Genomic DNA, 20,886 nt, shown 5'->3' with positions numbered 1-20,886 from the left:
AGGGATCATGACAAGCTATGGACCACACTTGGAAGAATAAGAATGAGTATTCTGGAACAACAATCATGCTCATGAGGAACTGGTACATAGACCGTGATGCAGTCATTCAAACAGAACAAAGGGATACTCAGTGGTTTAAAATCAGGAAAGATGTGCACCAAAGTTGAATTCTTTCATCATACTTATTCAATCTGTATGCTGAGCAAATAATCCAAGAAACTAGGTTGTATGAAGAAAAACATGGCATCAGGATTGAAGGAAAACTCACTATTAACCTGCGAATTGCAGCTGATACAACCTTGCTTCCTGACAATAAAGAGGACTTAAAATACTAACTGATGAAGATCAAAGACTACAGCCTTCAGTATGGGTTGCACTTTGATGTAAAGAAAATAGAAATCCTCAGAACTGGACCAATAAATAACATCATGATAAATGGAAAAAAGATTGAAATTGTCAAATATTTCATTTTGCTTGGATCCACCATCCATCAGCACTCATGGAAGCAGCAGTTAAGAAATTAAACTACTGCATTAGGTAAACCTGTTGTATAACACCTCTTTAAAGTGTCATAAAGCAAAGATGTCAGTTTGAACACTAAAGTGCACCTGATCCAAGTCATGGTATTTTCAATAGTCTCATATGGATGTGAAAGTTGGACAATGAATAAGGAAGACCGTAGAATTTGATACATTTGAGTTATGGTGTTGGAGGAGAATATTTAAAGTACCATGGACTGCCAAAAGAAAAAAAACAAATCTGTGTTGGAAGAAGTACAAATAAATGCTCCTTAGGAGCAAGGATGGTCAGATTTGTCTCTTGTACTTCAGGCATATTATCAGGAAGGACCAGTCCTTGGAGAAGGACATCATGCTTGTTTAAGTGGAGGGTCAGTGAAAAAGAAGGAGACCCCCAACAAGATGGATTGGCACAGTGGCAGGAGCAATGGGCTCAAGCATATCAGCAATTACGAGGATGGTGTAGGACCAGGTGCTGTTTCATTCTATTGTATATAGCATCAATATGGGGAATCGGGCTGCTAACCTCAGGGTCAGCAGTTCAAAACTACGAGCTGTTCTGCAGGAGAAAGGGGAGGCTTTCTGCTCCCGTAAAGATTTACAGCCTCAGAAACCCTGTACAGGGTTGCTATGAGTCAGAAATGACTCCACGGCACATAACAACAACAACATGGGTTGGAACTGACTCAACAGCACCTAACAACTAATAACAACATTTTCAGTTCAACGATCATTTTTAAGCTGTAAGCAATACTCATAGTTAGAAATCTGGAAGAGCTGGCTATATTTCATCAAATTCTGACCAGAGTTTCATGTGAATGGAAATGTGTCAATTGAATGAAACATTTTAAGTATATATTATTTATATTTTTAAGTGTGATATTTAAATTCAAGAAATAGAAAATAGCTTATAAGTTTTTGATGATCCCATTCTGCAGTCAATTGCTATTTTAAAGTATCTTCACAAATTTTAAGGAGACCTAATGGCTCAGGGTCTCCTGGTATGGTGCTGTGGGTTAATGCATTGGACTGCAAGATCAAGGTTGGCAGTTCAAGCTCACCAGTAGCTCCTTAGAACCCCTATACAGGGTCGCTATGGGTCAGAACCAACTCAATAGCATTTAACACACCAACAATAAAATGGCACAGTGTTGAAAGTACTCACCTACTAACTGTGGGCTAATGAGTCAGACTGCAAAGTCATTTGAACTGCAAGGTCGGTGGTTCAAGTTCACCAGCTGCTCCTTGGAAATCCTATGCAGGGTCACTATGGGTTGGAATCAACTTGATGGCACTTAACAACAACTAACCAAAAGTTCGGCGGTTCAAACACACCAGCTGCTCTGCAGGAGACACATGTGATAATCTGCTGTACAGATTTACAGCTTTGTAAACCTGATGGGGAAGTTCTACTGTGTCCTATTGGGTTGCTAGGGGTCTGAATCAGATTTTAGTTTTGGTATTACATGTTGTTTGTACTTATATGGACAGAGAGGAACTGACTCATAGGGTGTCCAAGGCTATAAATCTTTATGGAAGCCGATTGCCACATCTTTCTCCCAAAGAGCAATAGGTGAGTTCAAACCAACAACCTTTGGCCTACCAGCCAAGCATTTTAACCACTGAATCAACGGGGCTCATGAACATAATATGTTGTTGTTAAGTGCCGTCGACTTGGTTACAATTCATAGTGACCCTGTATAGGGTTTCCAAGGAGTGGCTGGTGGGTTTGAACCACTGAACTTGAGGTTCAAACAGACTTAATGGTCTAGTACTTATCCTATATCCTCTAACATTATTTCTTATCCCTTGGATGCTAGTATGAAAAAAATGAAAATAAAACATGGGTATAATTTGTAACGGGAGCACGGGATCTGTAGGATAAGCACTGGACTGCGAGCTACATGATTGGTGGTTCAAATCCACCTGCTGCTCTACAGAGAAAGATAAGGCTTTCTGCTCCCACAAAGATTTATAGCCTCGGAAATCCTATACAGGGTCACTATGAGTCTGAACCCACTGGATGTCACTTAATTTGCAGCACAGATGTGGTTGGAGACCATGTAGTGAAGTTCCAGAAGGACCTGAAGTGTTATGGTACATACAGGTGAATACAATGTAGTACAAAAAGCAAGAAGACAAAAACACACAAAGAAAATGTCAGAACTGTTTCCAATAAGCAATAAAAAACCTTAGATGAGTGACTCACTGATCAGCTCTCAGACAAACAGTGTTGTTGTTAAATGTCGTTGAGTCAGTTCTGACTCATTAGCGACTCTGTACAAGGTTTCAACCGCTGACCTTGTGGTTCAAACTGACCTAGTGGTCCAGTGCTTATCCTACAGAGCGACAGTGAGCAATAACACCAAAGAGAAATAGACTCCTCAGTATAATCCACCATTAAGAGATCAAAATGGTCAGCATTTGCCCCCAAACAAAGCCCAGAAGGCAGGAAAGAATGATGAATGGAATTGGGAAAGCCAGGAAGGAGTGCAGTGCTGTTTCATTGAGAGGATTGCAACCACATGTATAAATTGTCACATGGAAAACTAATGTGCTCTGTAAATTTTCACTCAGACTACAATTTGAAAAACAAATAAATAAAACTGTTAGATGAGTTTGTCATTCCCAATGTCTGAAGAAAAAAATAATATAAGCAATTGTGAATGCATGTGTTGAATTGTTGTTAAGAGTCTGTTCTGACTCACAGTGACACTGTATAGGATGTCTAAGGCATATATAAATATTTACAGGAGCAGAAATTCCCCATCTTTCTCCCATGGAGTGGCTGGTAGATTCAAACTGCTGACCTTTTAGTTATCAGCCCAGTGCGTTGAATTGTTGTTGTTAAGTGCCATCAAGTCAGTTCTGACTCACAGTGACCCCACATAAGATTTCCCAAGAGCGGTTGGTGGGTTTGAATCATTGACCTTGTGGCTAGCAGTACAGTGCTTATCCTATAACACTACACCAGGACTCCATGTGTTAATTTAGTTACTATTAATTGTTTGTTTGAATTCATTGAGTATTCAGGATTATATACAATATTAAATCCAATGATTGCTTCAATTGGTAAAAAATTTCCTATCAACTCAGAGAATATTGGGGAAATGATCATTCACTTGTCTTTAAAATCCAGTTTCAAAATTACTAGTAACAAGAAAAAACAAAGTGTTTACTGCCAGTAGATTAAGTTGGTCAATTCTACTGCATGTACTATCATTTAAAAATCACACATGCTCACACAAAACAACCGTAATGACCCTGAACAAAGAAAATGAAACAGACAAAAACTACACAGTAAATCCAACTTCTCACTCCACTCACCCCCACCACCAAGGATATACTTATCCTGTTGTAACTAAGACCTTCCATAGTAAATCACCTGACTGTGAGCAAGTGTAAATTGCAACAATTTAATGAACCGGACCTTTGCTCAAAATTTGATGGAACTGGACCAATTGCTCAAAACTTCAACTGGAATGGAAAGATTCTTCATATCAAGGAACCAACTTGTTTCCTCAGTGCTCTGGGTTGATAGGGATGAGCAATCTAGACATTGGCTATCAAAAATGGGGGCTATAAAGGCACGAAGTGGCTGGCTTACAAGCTTTCATGAGTGTGCTTAGTTTCAGAGTGAGGTGGGTAAGGCAGAAATCCCACTGAATCGTTTTCCTCTCCTCCACATGGATCTAGTGAAAGCGGGTGGGAGATGATGCTGATAGGTTTTATGATTCAATTGTGAGTAACTGTTTGCAGGATTAATTGTGGTTACCACAAGTGTAAATTGCTACAATTTTATGAACTTGACCTATACTTATGGATGTAGTCATTCAAAATCCCAACTTAGAGAGAAGGAGTCTTCACATCAAGGATCAATCCTATCACCTCTGTATATAGGGTTGATAGGGATGGGCAAATTAGACATTGGCTACCTAAAATTGGGATAGGGGTGGGGCTATAAAGGTATGAAGTGACTGGCTTACAAGTTTTTAAGAGGGAGTTTAGTTTCAGAGCAAGCGGGGGAAGGTAGAGTCAGTCCACTAAATAGTTTTCATCTTGTCTAGATGGGTCTGCTGAAAGGAGATGGGGGATAAGATTCTTATTATTCAATAGAGAATAATTGTTATCATGACTAATTGCAAATGTAAAGATAGTTTTGAAACAAAAAGGGTGAAGTAGTTAATCTTATAGTCCAGGAACAGAGGACTGTAGGGCAATCAAGGGAGAAGAGCATGAGCAGAATGTGGGTGCCTATTCAGAGAAGCAGCAACACCAGAGATAAAGGCAAAGATGAGGGCATGGAGAGAGACAGCAGCTTCTCTAGAATCATGGAAAGCGAAAGACTGTGTGCTAGTGGCCAGTTGTAGCTTGCAGAATGTGTCCTTTGGTTGTTTAAATGATTATATATTCCTGAGTGCTTTTCTATACATCTTCCCCCCCCCCCCCCCCAAAAAAAAAGAGAATAGAGGCAAATACTGCTGAATGATGAAGCACGGAGGAGATTGTAATCATTGCAATGAAACGATGACTGTAAAATTGATGTCTTCCCATGTAAACTATCACTCAGTTCACAATAAAAAAGTTAAAAAAACAAAAACGTATTTTGATAATAAACACAATGTAAAAAAACACTCAAGAATAAGGAAGTATATTTTCAAATATAGCTAATTACACAAGTAATTTCATATGCGTAGTTTTAACTAGAAATTATAATGTTCAAATGTTCCATTTAGTATATTGACTGTACATAAAAACCTGTCTCCATATATTTATTTATGGGAAGGAAACTCTACCCATTAACTGACACTTTATATAGGCAAATGTTTTCCTGATTGGTTACATGGGAAGAAATGTTAGCTTGAACTGTGTCTGGCAAAGGTGTTTCACAAAGAACAAAGGGAATTTTGTTTTTAATTTAATTTAAAAGTATTTACTGCCCTATCTCCCACTTGTAAGTGTATGATAGAAACAACTTCATATTGCTACTTTTAAAACAAATTGTAAAATGTTGGGATGAACAAAATTAGAGTTAACATAAAAATGCAATAATACTTGCAATATAAGGAAAGAATTGACACTTTGTGATTATGTTTCTAAGTGTCTACAAAAGCACAAGGGATCCATTGTCTCTCAGAGGGAAGGTGGAATTCTGGAAAGAGCCCTATGATAGGTTGAAAGAGGTCAGGCATTGAAAATCCACTCCCTGAACACAAAGGAAGCTTACCTCTCGCAGAAAGTGTGCAGACAGGGAAGAACCTTGGGATTCTTGTACCGTTCCAGGCATATACTGCAGATCAGAAACTGCTTGTCAATCTGACGTACCACAGGACTTGGGATGTTGGTACCTTCACTGGCCATCCTAGACCACTGACATGGGGGTCTGGTTGTCTTTGACCCTGCACGCTGCTGCTGTCAGATAGAAAAACAAAGAAGGAAACATACAGAATGACCTATAAGTGCAAATCAGTCACTGGTTCATTCATTATTGGCACTGCGCTCTATGAATATAGGCTGTGGTTGATGTTAAGAGCCATCAAGTTGGTTCTGATTCACAGTGAGTAGAATTCCATATTAAATTAATTGCCCTTGAGTTGATTCTGACCTCAGAAGAGTCAGAGTAGAACTGTGCTCCCATAGGGTTTGCAATGGATGATTTTTTGGAACTAGATCACCAGGCCTTTCTTTGGAGGGGACTGTGAGAATACTTGAACGTCCAACCTTTTGGTTAGCAGCAGAGCTGGTTGAATTTTTGAGCCACCCAAGGATTCCAGAATTCCACAGTGTTGTTGTTCAGTGCTGTAGATTCAGTCAGTTCTGACTCATAGCAACCCTATGAGGAGTAGCATTAGTTTCCTCAAAATTCACATTGCTGTTGTTGTTAAGTGCCATCGAGTCAGTTCTGACTCATAGCAACCCCATATAGGGCTTCTGAGGAGCAGCTGGTGAATTTGGACAACTCACCTTGCAGTTCAAATCAATCTTGTAGTCTAGTTCATTAACCCACAGCGCCATTGTTATTGCTATTTTTAAGTGCTGTTGAGTCGATTCCAACCCATAGCGACCCTGTATAGAGTTTCTGAGGAGAAGCTGGTGAGTTTGAACCACCGACCTTGAAGTTCAAACAGCTTTTCAGTCTGGCACATTAACCCACAGGACCACACCAGGACTCCTCATTGTTGTTGTTGTTAGGTGCCATCGAGTCGGTACTGACTCATAGCAACCTTATGCACAGCAGAATGAAACACTGCCCAATCCTGGACTCCTCATTAGTGGCCTCAAAATGACCACTGGCAATCTACATCACTTTACAGGGAGTAAAGACACAGTAGACCAAGACAAGTCATTTGCATGTTGTAAATCATTAAAACAAACACATCTTTACTATGTAAACAATAAATTAGACAAGATGTGTGATACAAATTGCTATGTTTGTAGGGTTTCAAAATCAGTGGCAGATACAGTCTTTGGACATGACTGTATTTGAATACAGATTTACCCTTGTATTCTTTGTACTAAAATCCAATGTTATTCCAACTATTACTTTGTTAATATGCAAAAACAAACCAAAACACTGTCAATAAGCAAATCACAACTCAGAGAGACCCTGAAGCACAGAACAAAACTGCCCCATTGTTTCCAAGGCTGCAATGGTTACAGAAGCAGAATGCCACATCTTTCTCTCATAGAATGACTGGTGGGTTCGAAATACCAACCTTTCAGATAGCAGCTAAGTGCGTAACCACTATGCTATTGAAATTTTAATGTAAAACTTTTCATGTGATTTAAAATGTTTTCTTCAGAGCTAAATGTTTATAAAGAAGCTCTGGTAGCATAGTTGTTACAAGTTGGGTTGCTATCCTCAAGATTCAAAACTACGACCTGTTCCGTGGGAGAGAGATGAGGTTTTCTGCTCCAGTAAAGATTTGCAGCCTCAGAAACCCTATATAGAGTCACCATGAGTTGGAACTTACTCCACGGCACGTAACCTCCATCACCCACCAATGTTTATATATTTGGTGCTAAAATATATTTTCTGCGGGGCAGGCACCAGTTTGTATTCATGTGTTGGCATTTAAGGGACCCAGTGAAGTGAAACAAGGAGTCCTGGTGTGGTTCTTTGGGCTAATGTGCAGGACTGCAAGATAGGTGTGAAACACAAGATCGGTGTTTCAAGCTCACCAGCCGTTCCTCAGAAACCGTATATAGAGTACCTATGAATTGGAGCCGACTATGGCACTTAATAACAACAAAGAATAAATTGGAAAAACAGAGGAACGATGAGAGAAAAGGGAAAGTCAAGTCACATAATAGAACACAGCTCCATTTATTACCTTACAGAACTGACTTCTATTTCATGAGGGTAGACAAAGAATGAGCTAAAATACATTCCTTCATCTTCTAAATATTTGATAAAATGTCCACAGCTCTCCAATCGCCAATGGAAATTTCCAATAGTAATAACCTTTACAAAAAAATAGTTAATCTTCAATATGACCCTGATGTTGTTGTTAAGTGTTAAGTTAGCACTGACTCATAGTCACCCTGTATAGGGCTCTCAAGGCTGTAAATCGTTCCAGAAGCAGAAAGCCTCATATTTACCCTGAGGAGTGGTTGATGGACTTGAACTATCAACCTCAAGGTTAGCAGTCCAGTGCTTACCTGACAGCACCACCAGCACTCCTTAATATGACTCTAGCAGAGGTAATGTTATTATTATTCTCATTTTATGGATAAACAAGCTGAGGCTCAGTTGAGGTTTGTCAGAGTGCAAACTCAAGTGTCTATGACTCTTAAAGCTCTTGGGCTTTTGTTTATCTAAACAATCACACTGCTCCTAACTTTGTGTTTTCAGAAGACGGTATCAGTGAAAGCTTGTTTGCCCATAGTACTTTAACTAGTCCCAGGACCTATGTTTGAAGCTGGGAAACACACCATATTTATAGAAATAAAAATTCTACAGTGTGTAAATGAAATACTCTTCTAAACATAAATGATAATTAATTCTTATTGGTGATGGTGGTCATGTGCAGTGGACTTGGTTCTGGCTCATAGTGACCCTGGATAGGGTGTCTGAGGTTTCTTGCACCCCACCAGATCACCAAAGTCAAAATCAGAATGTTAAGTGTTATTGTCATGGGTTGACTTACATTCTTTGCAAATACAAGTAGATGTCAATTTGGCTGGGTATGACTCTCAGTGCTTTGGCAGTTACACAATCATATAATTTGGCAGTTATGGAATAATCCACCACTACCACCCCATATATTGTTGTTGTTGATGCTGTCAAGTTGATTCTGACTCATAGGTGAGTTTGAACTGCCAACCTTGTGGTTCAATCTGATTTGTGGCCCACAGAGCCACACTCCAGGACTCCTGCCGCATTATATATAACACGCCCATTTTCTAACTCTCTTCCTTGTAGATACATTTTATTCAGGAGTTGGCTTAATAAGCAAAAGCACCAGCTCTACAGAATGGCATGTTCAGCTAGAACTCACTGACAGCACTAGTTAAACATTGAGGTGTGATTCGCTTTAATTTGCCAGTATGATCTTCTAGACTTTCAGTAGTGTCTCCCCAAAGAACTAGGGTAGAAAATGATAGTCATTGATTGGATCAAATACATTCATCTCCCAGGAGCTCAAGATGTTGGCAAGTCATCTGCTTTTCTTTAACCACATCCGTATGACATCAGCATAGGGAAGGAATGGATTTCTGTCTGAAAGATAAGGAAACCAGAGCTGAGGGTTTAAATGACTTGCCCAAGGTCATTCAGGAAAATCAATGAATCAAAAGCTCAGATTCCAGGTTTTCTGCTCTGTCTGATAACTGGCTCATTCATTAATAGGCATTATGAGCATGTGACTTTAAAAAATTATATTGAACTCGTCAGTTAAAATAATAAATAATTGTGTTTGCACATTAACTTTTGAAATAATCTAAGTCATATTGAGTATTAAGGAACCCTGGTAACATAGTGGGTTATGAGCTGGGCTGCTAACCACAAGGTCAGCAGTTTGAATGTACTAGCTGAAATGTGAGAGAACGATGAGGTTTTCTGTTCCAGTAAAGATTTATAGCCTTGGAAACTCTATTCAGGGTCACTCTGACCTGGAACTGACTTTGTGACATTCAACCAGCACCACTAGCAGGGAGAAAGCATCATACTGAATTTTACTAACTTTAAAAATTAACCTTGGAATTTTGGATTTATAGCAATGGAAACAAAAACCCAAACACATTGTTTTAATCAAATGACATATGTTGGTTGACAGTTTTCAGAGCTGACATTTTCTGTGCTCTAAAGGAGCTCTGGTAGCGTAGTGGTTACGAATCGGGCTGTGAACCATAAGGTCAGCAGTTTGAAACTACCTGCTGTTCCGTGGGAGAAAGATGAGGCTTTCTGCTCCTGTAAAGATTTACAGCCTTGGAAACCCTGTAGAGGGTCGCTGTGAGTCAGAACTTCATGGCACATAATAACAACAACAACAAAGCTCAACTATCAACACTCACAGAAGCAGCAGTCAAGAAATCAAACAACATATTGCATTAGGCAAATCTGCTGCACAAGAGCTTTTCAAAGTGTTGAAGAGCAAAGATGTCAGCTTGAGGACTAAGGTGCTCTTGACCCAAGCCATGGTATTTTCAATAACCTCATATGCATGCAAAAGCTGTACAGTGATTAAAGAATTGATGCTTTTGAGTTATTGTGTTGGAGGAGAATATTGAAAGTGCCATGGGCTGCCAAAAGAACCAATAGATCCGTTTTGCAAGAAGTGCAACCAAAGTGCTCCTTGGAGGCCAAGATGGGCAAACTTCATTTCTTATACTTCGGACATATTGTCAGGAGGGACCAGTCGCTGGAGTAGGATATCATGTTTGGTAAGATGGATGGTCAGAGAAAAAGAGGAAGACCTCCAACAAGATGGATTGGCCAAGTGGCAGCATCGATGGACTCAAGTGTGGCAACAATAGTGAGGCTGGCCCAGGATTGGGCAGTGTTTCGTTCTGCTGTGCATAAGGTCACAGTGGGTTGGTACTGACTCAATGGCACCTAACAACAACAAAGCTGAAAAGGACTTCTGGTGTGGTGCTGTAGGATCAGTATTGGACTGGGAACCACAAGGTTGGCAGTTCAAACCTATTTGGTCGCTATGAGTTAGAATTGACTCAATGGCACTTAATAACAAAAACAAAGCTGAAAAGAAACATTTCATTTCAACTTGATAATTATTGTAATGGGTGAGAAGTTTTTGATAGTATTCTACTACACAGTAAATTAAGCTTACTCCATTTGCATTACTTTAAAATCATGAAATACCACAGTTCTGTCATAAGTGGCCAGTTAAAGACACAAAAGTTTCCAACCCCCAAAGATTGCTAAACCAAGAGTTTGCTAGGATAAGGATCGTCCCCTGAATATAACTGGATTTTCACAAAAAGAAGATAATTTGAATATTCTTAGAGGTATAACTGACTATAACCAACTAAAGATATTACTACTGCTAGGTTGGTTTGAACCTCAAGGTTGGTGGTTCAAGCTCACCAGCTGCTCTTTGGAAACTATACAGAGTTGGAACTGACTTGATGGCACTTAACAACAACAACGACAAAGGTACAATGTGCTTAAAAAGAATTGAGGCATCAAATGTGCTAAGTACTGTGGGATGCCTTCCATCAGCCTGAATGTGATATGAAGAACATCTACAAAATTCCAACCTTTAATCAAAGTGGTTGGGAGCTACCACAGTTTCTGGCTTTCTTGAAAAACAATAAATATCATCTAGCCTATAGCTTGATCTCTTGCATCCATCTCGGTTTCTGAAGTGTCAGAGACTGGTCTTATATAGCCAGAAGAAGTAAGTTCATGATACTTATGGAGATCGGAATATAGAACTAGTCTTCAGCTGAAGATGGGGAAACAGCAAAACTATATTTCTGGAGAGATCCACCTAAAAATAAATCTGGATGCTTTCAGTGCAGGGATTAACAGTAGAGACAGTGATGAGGTGAACAGAAAGGAAATGCTGGAGAAGTGAAGGCAGGAAGAACCATCTAAAAATGACCTGGATAGCCAGCATTAGCTTAATAGAAACATTCAGCAGCTATAAGAGTTTTTCTGTGGGTAGACTAACAGGTTCCCTGTCAGTGGAAAACAAATGATAACACTGCTTACACAGTGCTCATCCCCTCCTCCAGCTTAGCTCATGTTATCTTTTAAATCAGACCCACACTGATCATTCTACATAAAATAGAAACTTCCAAGATCCCCTACTACTCCTTAGCCCCAGTCCTTGCTATTTTTCTCCAGAGCTCTGCTTACCTTAATATAGTATACAATAGTATGTCACAAAGTATTGCTACAAAATCATAGAAAACTTTATCAAATAAAAATACCAAAATGTAAAGCTATTGTTTCTTAACATATCCTCCATCTAGGTCTATACACTCCTTAAGGCAGAGTTCTTATAGCTCTAACCTTTTCCTGGAAAATTCTGTGCTCTTGGATTAACACCATGTTAAAATGGAAGTTTTGTCATTCTCTACAGACTCAAATTGTGTTCCTTTTAAATGTTCTTTGAGTTGTTCTTTGGAACAACAACAACTAAAGAAAAGATTGAAGACGTAAGATCAGAGCTAAAAAGTGGATGGGGTAAGATTTCCCAACAAAATGCTCTTAGGACAGGACAAGAATGAGCAGATACATGTTTGTGATGGAAAAAATTCCTCAGCACAACTTTCCTAGCCTTTTTCCTCACCAATGCAGCTTTCAATTTTCTTAAAACTTCTTCATATTAAGCCTCTGTGACCATTCTGCATCCTTCAAGAATATCTATTAACATTGCCCCCTTTGCCAGTGAAAGAGGCTTCCTGTGGAGCCTTTGCATTGCTAAGACCATAGGTGAAATCCTGAATCCTATCCAGAATCCTCTGAGGTGGGAAATTTCCACTTGAAAAGACAAGTAGACCAGCCTGGAGTGGCTACAAGAACAGCAGTTACTTCGTGAAAGAAAGGCTGGCAGGAAAAATAAAAAACAGTAACAGTAGTCTCATTGTTTACTACAAAAACAAGCAAGCTGTTCACCTGGGAGCCATCAAGGCAAGTGGTCAGATCTCCTCAGAGCAAACTCCCTTCCAAGACTAAGACTAAGGGGAATACATGAGCAGGCATGTGGTTGGGCAGGCTGGTGAACATGTTGGTCACTGATAAGGGCAAGAGGAGAGTAAGCAGCAAAGAAGTTGAGAGCTAAGTCCAACCACATTCAATAGATTCCTGTGAACTCTGGTAGAGTCCTGGTTGGCCAGCAGGATGGCAAGACCCAGGGACTCCAGGGCACAGAGGCAGTGACATGGCCACAGAGGACTAGAACAGAGAGTGAAGCGTCCAGCTGATATGAAGTGAGGGGAGATGCACAAGAACACACATACTTGCAGATAGCACCCACTTGACCTGGCTTCAATGGCTGGATATTCAGAACTCAACTAGAAGAAGAAAGAAGAGGGGGGGAAAAAAAAGAGTAACCCAGTACAATTTGATGAACTTTACATATACTTATGGATGTAGTAGCTCCAAAAAGGGAACAAATCTTTACAGTGAGGATCACTCCCACCCCTTCAGTACACAGGGTTGATAGGGATGGGCAACTTAGACATTGACAACCCAAAATGGTGGGAGGGGGCTATAAAGGAAAGAAGTGACTGGCTTACAAGTTTTCAAGAGGTAGCCTAGTTCCAGATGGGTCGGGGAAGGTAGAATCTCCACTGAATGGTTTCCAATCTGTTGGGAAGGGGCTAATGAAAGGAGATGGGGATAAGGCTCTTGTCGTACAATAGTGCCATCAGGGACTGACTGTGAGGGTCGGAAAGATAAAGGCAGATGTTTTTGATGTTTTTTAACAAAAGGAAGGGAGTGATTGACTTTGCAATCCAGGAGCAGAGGTCCCTCAGACCATCAAGTGAGAAGAGTGGAGTGCGGGACCCTACCCAGAGAAGCAGTGATGCCAGAAATGGAGACAGAGATGATGAAATGGACAGATGGACTTAGGGAGGAAGAGGGACTGTGTGCTGATGGCCAGGGGGCAGGCCTGTGGGTGTACCCTTTGGTTATTTGATGATGCATGGAGGGGATTATAATCATTGCAATGAAACGAAATATGATAGGATGAATGTAAAACTGATGTTCTCCCATGAAAACCCACATAATTCACAATAAAAACTTAAAAAAAAAAAATTGCCCCCTTTGGTATCCCAAAAAAGTCACCATACCCTTCTTAGTTGACCTCTGCCTTGAATTTAACTGTCCAGCAGATGCTTTTGGAAACCAGTGCTTTGATTAGAAATTGATCTCTTATTGTATTGGAAATCTAAGGTCCATCCACTGTTATGGTTCATTCCATAAAATTGTCTTCATTAGTTTCAATCTTGCTTGAAAGTCTGATGAGAAGATCAGATCTTTCAGCTAGCTGATCTTCACACAATACCTTTGGAGCAAAAGCTTGCTGAGGTCAAGATGTTCACTTAAAAAGAAAATGCCAAACCAGGTGAGATCCTAACTTCAGTAGCAAACTTCAATGGCAAAACTATGGGTCTTCTTCTACCAGTTTCTGGACATCAGTCACAATCTTTTATTCTCTCTCTGTGCTCATCTTTGAGGTCTTCTCTACCATCCTTCAAATGTTGATCCATCTAAAAACTGTTGCTTTGCCTTTTTGTGAAGAAGGAAGCTCCTGCCTCTCCTCAAACTGAAGCCAAAGCAAAGGCGCTGAAGGCCAAGAAGGCTGTGCTAAAAGGGGTCCATAGTCACAAAAAAAGAGCCACACATCACCAACCTTCTGGCGGCCCAAGACACTGAGGCTCTCCTGGGAAAGTGCCCCCAGGAGAAATAAGCTTGATCATTATGCCTTTATCAAGTTTCCTTTGACTCCTGAGTCAGCCACAAAGAAGATTAAATACAACAACACACTTGTATTCACTGTGAATGTCAAGGTCAACAGCACCAGATCAAACAAGTTGCCAAGAAGCTCTGTGACACTGACGTAGCCAAGGTCAACACTTTGATCAGTACTGATGGAGAAAGAAAGGCATATGTTCCACTGACTCCTGATTATGATGCTTTGGATGTTGCCAACAAAGTTGGGATCACCTCAATTGAATCCAGCTGACTAATTCTAAAGTTTTTCAATACAAAATAAAATTGTTGTTTTATGTGGGGCAGGATTCTCATAAACCTGTTGCAAAGTTTCAATGATTTGGAAAGGTATCCACTTGAGTTTTGTTAAAAATTTGGTTATTATCCCTGACCTCAAAATTGTTTTTTTCATGGTACAGAAAGTACTCCTTTTTATAAAGACTTCCTATTAAGACGAAGACAAGTGAATTACTGAGAAAACTTGTCTGCAGCCACTGATCACAGAGACATGTTTAAACACAATCTATTTGGAAATAAACTCATTGCATGTATGATCTGGAACCTTAGTAGCAATACTTTTTGACTTAGCCTTGAATAATTTATTTTGTGTAGTTTTTCTCTCTCCCCTCACAAGAATATAAGGTTCATGAGGGCAAGGATTTTAGTGTGATTATCCATCGTAATAGTTCCACACCCAAAACTGCCTGCTATGTATTTGTTGTTGGTATATGCCATTTCTTTGGTTTTGACTCATAGAGAGCCTGTATAGGGTTTCTAAGATGTGGCTGGTAGGTTTGAACTGCCAACCTTGCAGTTAGCAGTCCAGTGCTTAGCCTATAAACCACACTAGGACAAAGTAGACACTTACCAGCTGTTCCACGGGAGAAAGATGAGGCTTTCTGCTCCCATAAAGATTTACACCCTCGGAAACCCTGTACAGGGTCGCTATGAGTCGGAACACACTCCAGGGCACATAACAACAACAACAAGGACACATATTCATGCAACTAGATAGCCTAAGAAAGTTGATATGTACGTGCCTTACTAGAGGGAGCTATTAACTAATCTCAACCTTTGTGGAAAAAATGTGTAATAATCACATAATGAAATCCTTATGCATTGGAAAATCCTACACCAGCACATCTCTCCTCATATCATGTTTTCACTTTTTTTTCTTTTCCTGACTCACGTTCTTACATTTCATTATTTGGTGGAAATTACCACCAAGTGGAAAAGTAGAACTTGTTAGGAGACGAAATGAGAGAAAAATGCCTGAGTCTACAATTTCAAGGTTCAGATCATACCCCCTACACCACAGTATACCATTTGGACCAGCAGGCTGCCCAAACTCTTTATTGCTGACACCAGAGCAACAAAGAAAATGAAGGGAGGATGGAGAAGAGAGGCCAAGCAGAAACCACTGTTGATGAGAGGGGCAGAGAATTGAAACAAACTTCTCTGGCTGGTTTTAGGAAAGGGTCATTGGGCAGAAGTTTAGATTTCCCTGGAAAATAAAAATTTGATATATGTAATGTGGGAAAGAGGTGCTCATTCAATTATACATTATCCTTATGGTACTAGATTCCATTTTTATAGTCTGATTGTATGGCATTCCTGAGTGGTTGCCAATCTAGTTAAATTTACTTATTAAAATTTCATTTTCTCTTGTGTTAGGGCCAATGACAATGACTGGGAGCATGCTAAAACACCATGGCTTGGGTCAGGCACACCTTAGTTCTCAAACTAACATCTCTGTTCTTTAATACTTTAAATATGTCTTGTGCAGAAGATTTGCCTAATGCAGTAAGTAGTTTGATTTCTCGACTGCTGCTTCCATGAGTGCTGATTACAGATCCAGGCAAAATGAAGTCTTTGACAACTTCAATCTTTTCTCCATGTATCATGATCTTATTTATTGGTCCAGTTGTGAGAATTTTTGCTTTCTTTACATTGAGGTGCAACTCAGACCGAAGCTGTGCTCTTTGATCTTCATCAGTAAGTATTTTAGGTCCTCTTCCCTTCCAGCAAGCAAGGTTGTATCATCTACATATCACAGGTTGTTAATGAGTCTTCCTCCAATCCTGATACCATGTTCACCTTCATATAATCCAGCTTCTCAGATTATTTGTTCAGCATACAGATTGAATAAATATGGTGAAAGGATACAACCCTGACACACACCTTTCATGATTTAAAATCACTGAGTATCCCCTTGCTTTGTTCAAATGACTGCCTCTTGGTCTGTGCACAGGTTCCTCAAGAGCACAATTATGTGTTCTGAAATAACCATGCTTCGAAATGTTATGCATAGCTTGTCATGATCCACATGGTCAAAAGCCTTTGCATAGTTAATGAAGTATAAGTAAACATCTTTCTGGTTTTCTCTGCTTTCAGCCAAGAACCATCCGACATTGTGTTAAGTGCTGTCGAGTAGATTGTGACCTATAGCCACCCTGTATAACCACCAACCTTGTGGCTCAAACTGACATTGCAGTCCAGTGCATTAACCCACAGCGCCACATCAGGACTCCCAGAGTTCTTTATAGATAACCTTAACAGAGCTCTGGTAGCGTAGTGGTTACGAATCGGGCTGCGAACCTTAAGGTCAGCTGTTCGAAACTACCAGCCGCTCCGCGGGAGAAAGATGAGGCTTTCTACTCCCGTAAAGATTTACACCCTCGGAAACCCTGTACAGGGTCGCTATGGGTCGGAACCGACTCGATGGCACTTAACAACAACAGTTCACATTAATGTAAAGCCTGAAGGCACAGTGGTTTGCAACTGGCTGCTAATCTTACAGTTGGGCGGTTTGAACTCACCAGTTAGCTCAGTGGAAGACAGTCCTAGCAAACTGCTTCTGAAAAGATTACAACCAAGCAAGCTTATGGAGCAGTTCGAGTTTCTTAAGGAAGTCATCATGAGTAAGGCTTGATTAGCTGATAATGAGTTTGCTTTCCAGTTTTGAATAACTCACAATATAATGCATTTTACCTGCCAGGACAGATGGTAGCTTGAGCGTTAGGTGCAGGTTACGCAGATGAAAAACAAGGTATTTTAATTTACAACAATTCTAAACATGTTATTATTTACCTGCAATTGAATTTGCATTGTTATTGTGGACTAAGCTAGAAGAAAGAAAAGAGGGCAATCTTCAGTGAAATGAAAACAGGGTGACCTATTTCCAGCTAAAGCAAGCTTCCATCCCAAATGGGCCAATTTGTAAATTAAAGGCCAGATGTCATATCTCTCCTGACTCTGTGTGTGTGTGTGTGTGTGTGTGTGTGTGTGTGTGTGTATTTGTGTAGGGAGAGAGTCAGGAGCTGGTCTTCTGTAACTTCTGCCTCCAGGAAAGAATGTGCCCAGGCTCACCAGAGTTTTCCATCTGATTTCCAGTGGCAGCTGTGTGACCTCCTCACTAGGTATGTTGGTTTTTACCATATGGAAGTTGATTTTTAGGCCAACCCCCCCCAACTAGTAAACTAGTATTTATGATATTTACGCCTACACCTCTTTCCTCAGTATAGAGAACCACTTGCCACTGTTTTTTTAATATACCATTTACAGTCAGTTAAAGATCCTAAATTCTAGGAGCCTGGCTGGGTCTGTGTGATGCACAGTGTTGGTGGTTAGGCTAATGGACATTCATCTTACACTGAGACAAAGTGAGTGGGGGTCTCATCTCCCCTCACTCATCACCTTGTTGAATCTCTCCACTTGATTTCCTTGGGGAATTCACAAAGATGCTGAATACTCTGTGACCATAACAAGGCAGAGGGCTGGGTACTAACTCTGGGGTTGAGGGGAGGCTGACAAGAAGTGGGAAAGGAAATCTATTCTAGGTCATAACTACATGAGACACTGTCTTCCATCATAAGCACTGAACTGCTAACGGTAAAGTTGTCAGTTCAAACCTAACCACCAGCCACTCCTCAGAAACCCTATAGAGGGTCGCTATGAATCAACTCAACAGCACTTAACATATAGGAAATAGGAAACAGTGGATCTCTGGGTGCCACTTCTTGCATGGTGCTGTAGGATAAGCACTGGACTGTTAGCCACCATCTGCTTCACCGAAACACAAAATTCAGGGTAGCTATTTGTCAGAACTGACTCAATGACACTAACAACTGATTGAAAAGGTGGCAGTTCAAACCTACTCAGCTGATTTCAGGAAGACCTGTGATCTGCTTCCATAAAGATTACAGCTAAGAAAACCCTAAGAAACTCAGTTCTGCTCTGTGATACATGGGGTCTCCAGATTCGACAGCCATGGGTTTGCTTGTTTATTTCCTTTTGATACATTGCTGTTGCTAAGTACTATCCAGTTGGTTCCAACTCTTAGTGACCCTGAGGGTTGCCGAGGAGCGGATGGTGGGTTTGAACAGCCAACTTTGTGGTTTGCAGTCCAGTGCTGATCCTACAGTGCCACATTAGGAGTCTATTTTTGGAGGGTGTGTGTGGGGGGTAATAGGAAGCACAATATTTAAATCTATTTTTGATTAGAATGAATGTCTACTTAAGTTTTTAAAGAAAAATAGTAAAAAGCACTTAATGGAAGAATGGAAGCTATTGAGGAGAATATGAAGGCAGAGACAGTTAAGTGGAAAGGAACAGCAAGACTAGCATACAAAAAGCAATAATACATGTTTATTCAAATGATGCTATTTGAGTAATTACTCTCAGGTTTTTTTGTTTTTTTTTTTCTGTTTCTGGCCTCATTTAAACCTCCAAATTCTAGGAAGAAAGTTGATCAGTTAAATTCAGATAATCTACACAATAATTATATTCAGAGAACCTGCACAAGCACCTCACTATAAATTCTACTCCGACACTAAAACCTTTATACAAAAAAATAACCACCTCCTTGCTGTCAACTCCCATTCTGACTCAGAATGACCCTTAGAGCTGAGCAAAATAGCTCCACGGGGTTTCTAAGGCTGTGATCTTTATGTAGGCAGACGGCCACACCTTTCTACCACTCAGTGGCTAGTTGGCTTGAACTGAGGCGTTTTTGGTCAGGAGTCAAGCGCTTAACTACTGTACCATCATGGCTCCTAAAACCTTATAAAGGGGCACACACGGCATCAAAAAAAAAAGAGAGAAGCAATTATAGGTGTGAGCAAATTATCATTTTGTCACAGTTAAAAGCAATGCAGTCATATTGTTATTGTTAAGTGGCCTCCAGTTGGTCTCATAAAGACCCTATATAGGCTTACAAGGAGCAGCTGGTGGATTTGAACCATCAACCTTCCAATGCTTCTCCTATAGCACACCAAGACATCTATCTTTAAAGAAAAAGAAATTAGAGTAAATAGTTACAGTATTTTTTTTTATTTGAAATTATTTTTCTTCTAGAAATTTGAATAATCAATGCCATTATTTGACTACTGTCTTTGTTTTATCAGCCATAATGAAAATAGGCCAAGAGGACTCTTAAAAATTGCATTCACTATTTTAAAAATTGCTACATATTTCAGATCTTTTCTAGTTAATAAGGATTTAGAAAAAGAAAGTCATTAGTTTAGGGAAATCACTGTACACGGATATCCAAATAAAGAGCATTTTTATTCCTTAGTAAGACAAAGAGAGAGTGTTTTTATTTTATTTCACAAATGAAACCCACTAAGTTCTTGTTACACTTTTAAATTAAAAAGACAAAATCATTTCAGGAATATAACTAACTGTGGTGATAAACGAGTATAGACCTTACTCTCTGTTTTTATAATGTGTGAATTATATCTGCTGCATGTGTCTTTCTCAAAACAGCACATTCTATCAGCGAATATTTTTACATTCCTCCGCCTTTCCAATGCAAATCATTTGCAAGGAGGATAAAACTGGAAATACTTAGAGGTTCAGGAAGAGCCACTACTCTTGTCTCATGCCACAGCACACAGGAAACTTCTCATTGTGTGCTCTCGAGGGGCGTGCATTATTTAACATTTTACAGTGGGCTAGGAACTCAGCAGAGCATCTGCCCCAAAATAATGAAAGGCACAAGAAAATAAGTCCTCACTAGGCAAAACTGACTCCTAATACCTATTAAGAAACCCTTTCAAGAAACTGAGCAAGCATATGTCTCTCTTTAAATTTTTTGTAAACCTCCAACAATTTATTCACGAGGAAAAGACCTGCTGCAACTTACCTAAGCCAAAGAAACCAACTGATAAATAATAATTTATAAATGTCGCCTCTGAATCTAGATCTGTTCTTTAAAGCTAGGGACATTTTTGCTTTAAGTCATCTTAGGGCTAAAATCTCATTTTATCTTTTCGTTCAGAAAGCCATTTAACAACATTCAATTTTTAGTTAAAAATAAATAGCCTTATACTAACTTGCTTTCTGATCCCCTACCCGCCCAATGAAGGAGCTCTGGTAGCGTAGTGGTTACGAATCGGGCTGCAAACCTTAAGGTCAGCGGTTCGAAACTACCAGCCGCTCCGCGGGAGAAAGATG

At 39.9% G+C, this 20,886-nt stretch overlaps 1 protein-coding gene across 1 annotated transcript in view; it reads right to left on the bottom strand.

The window, feature by feature from the left end:
- The window catches only part of TRIM2 (tripartite motif containing 2), a 312,448-nt gene that overhangs the window by 91,217 nt on the left and 200,345 nt on the right, over window positions 1–20,886 (bottom strand). The window contains exon 2 of the mRNA XM_006875503.1: window positions 5,746–5,927. Within this exon, the coding sequence (XP_006875565.1) occupies window positions 5,746–5,927 (182 nt within the window). The remainder of the gene's footprint in view (window positions 1–5,745; window positions 5,928–20,886) is intronic.

This window comes from Chrysochloris asiatica, unplaced genomic scaffold (genome assembly GCF_000296735.1).
Source record: "Chrysochloris asiatica unplaced genomic scaffold, ChrAsi1.0 scaffold00329, whole genome shotgun sequence".
NCBI classification, from domain to species: Eukaryota; Metazoa; Chordata; class Mammalia; order Afrosoricida; family Chrysochloridae; genus Chrysochloris; species Chrysochloris asiatica.
This window is presented reverse-complemented; position numbering and strand designations above follow the sequence as displayed.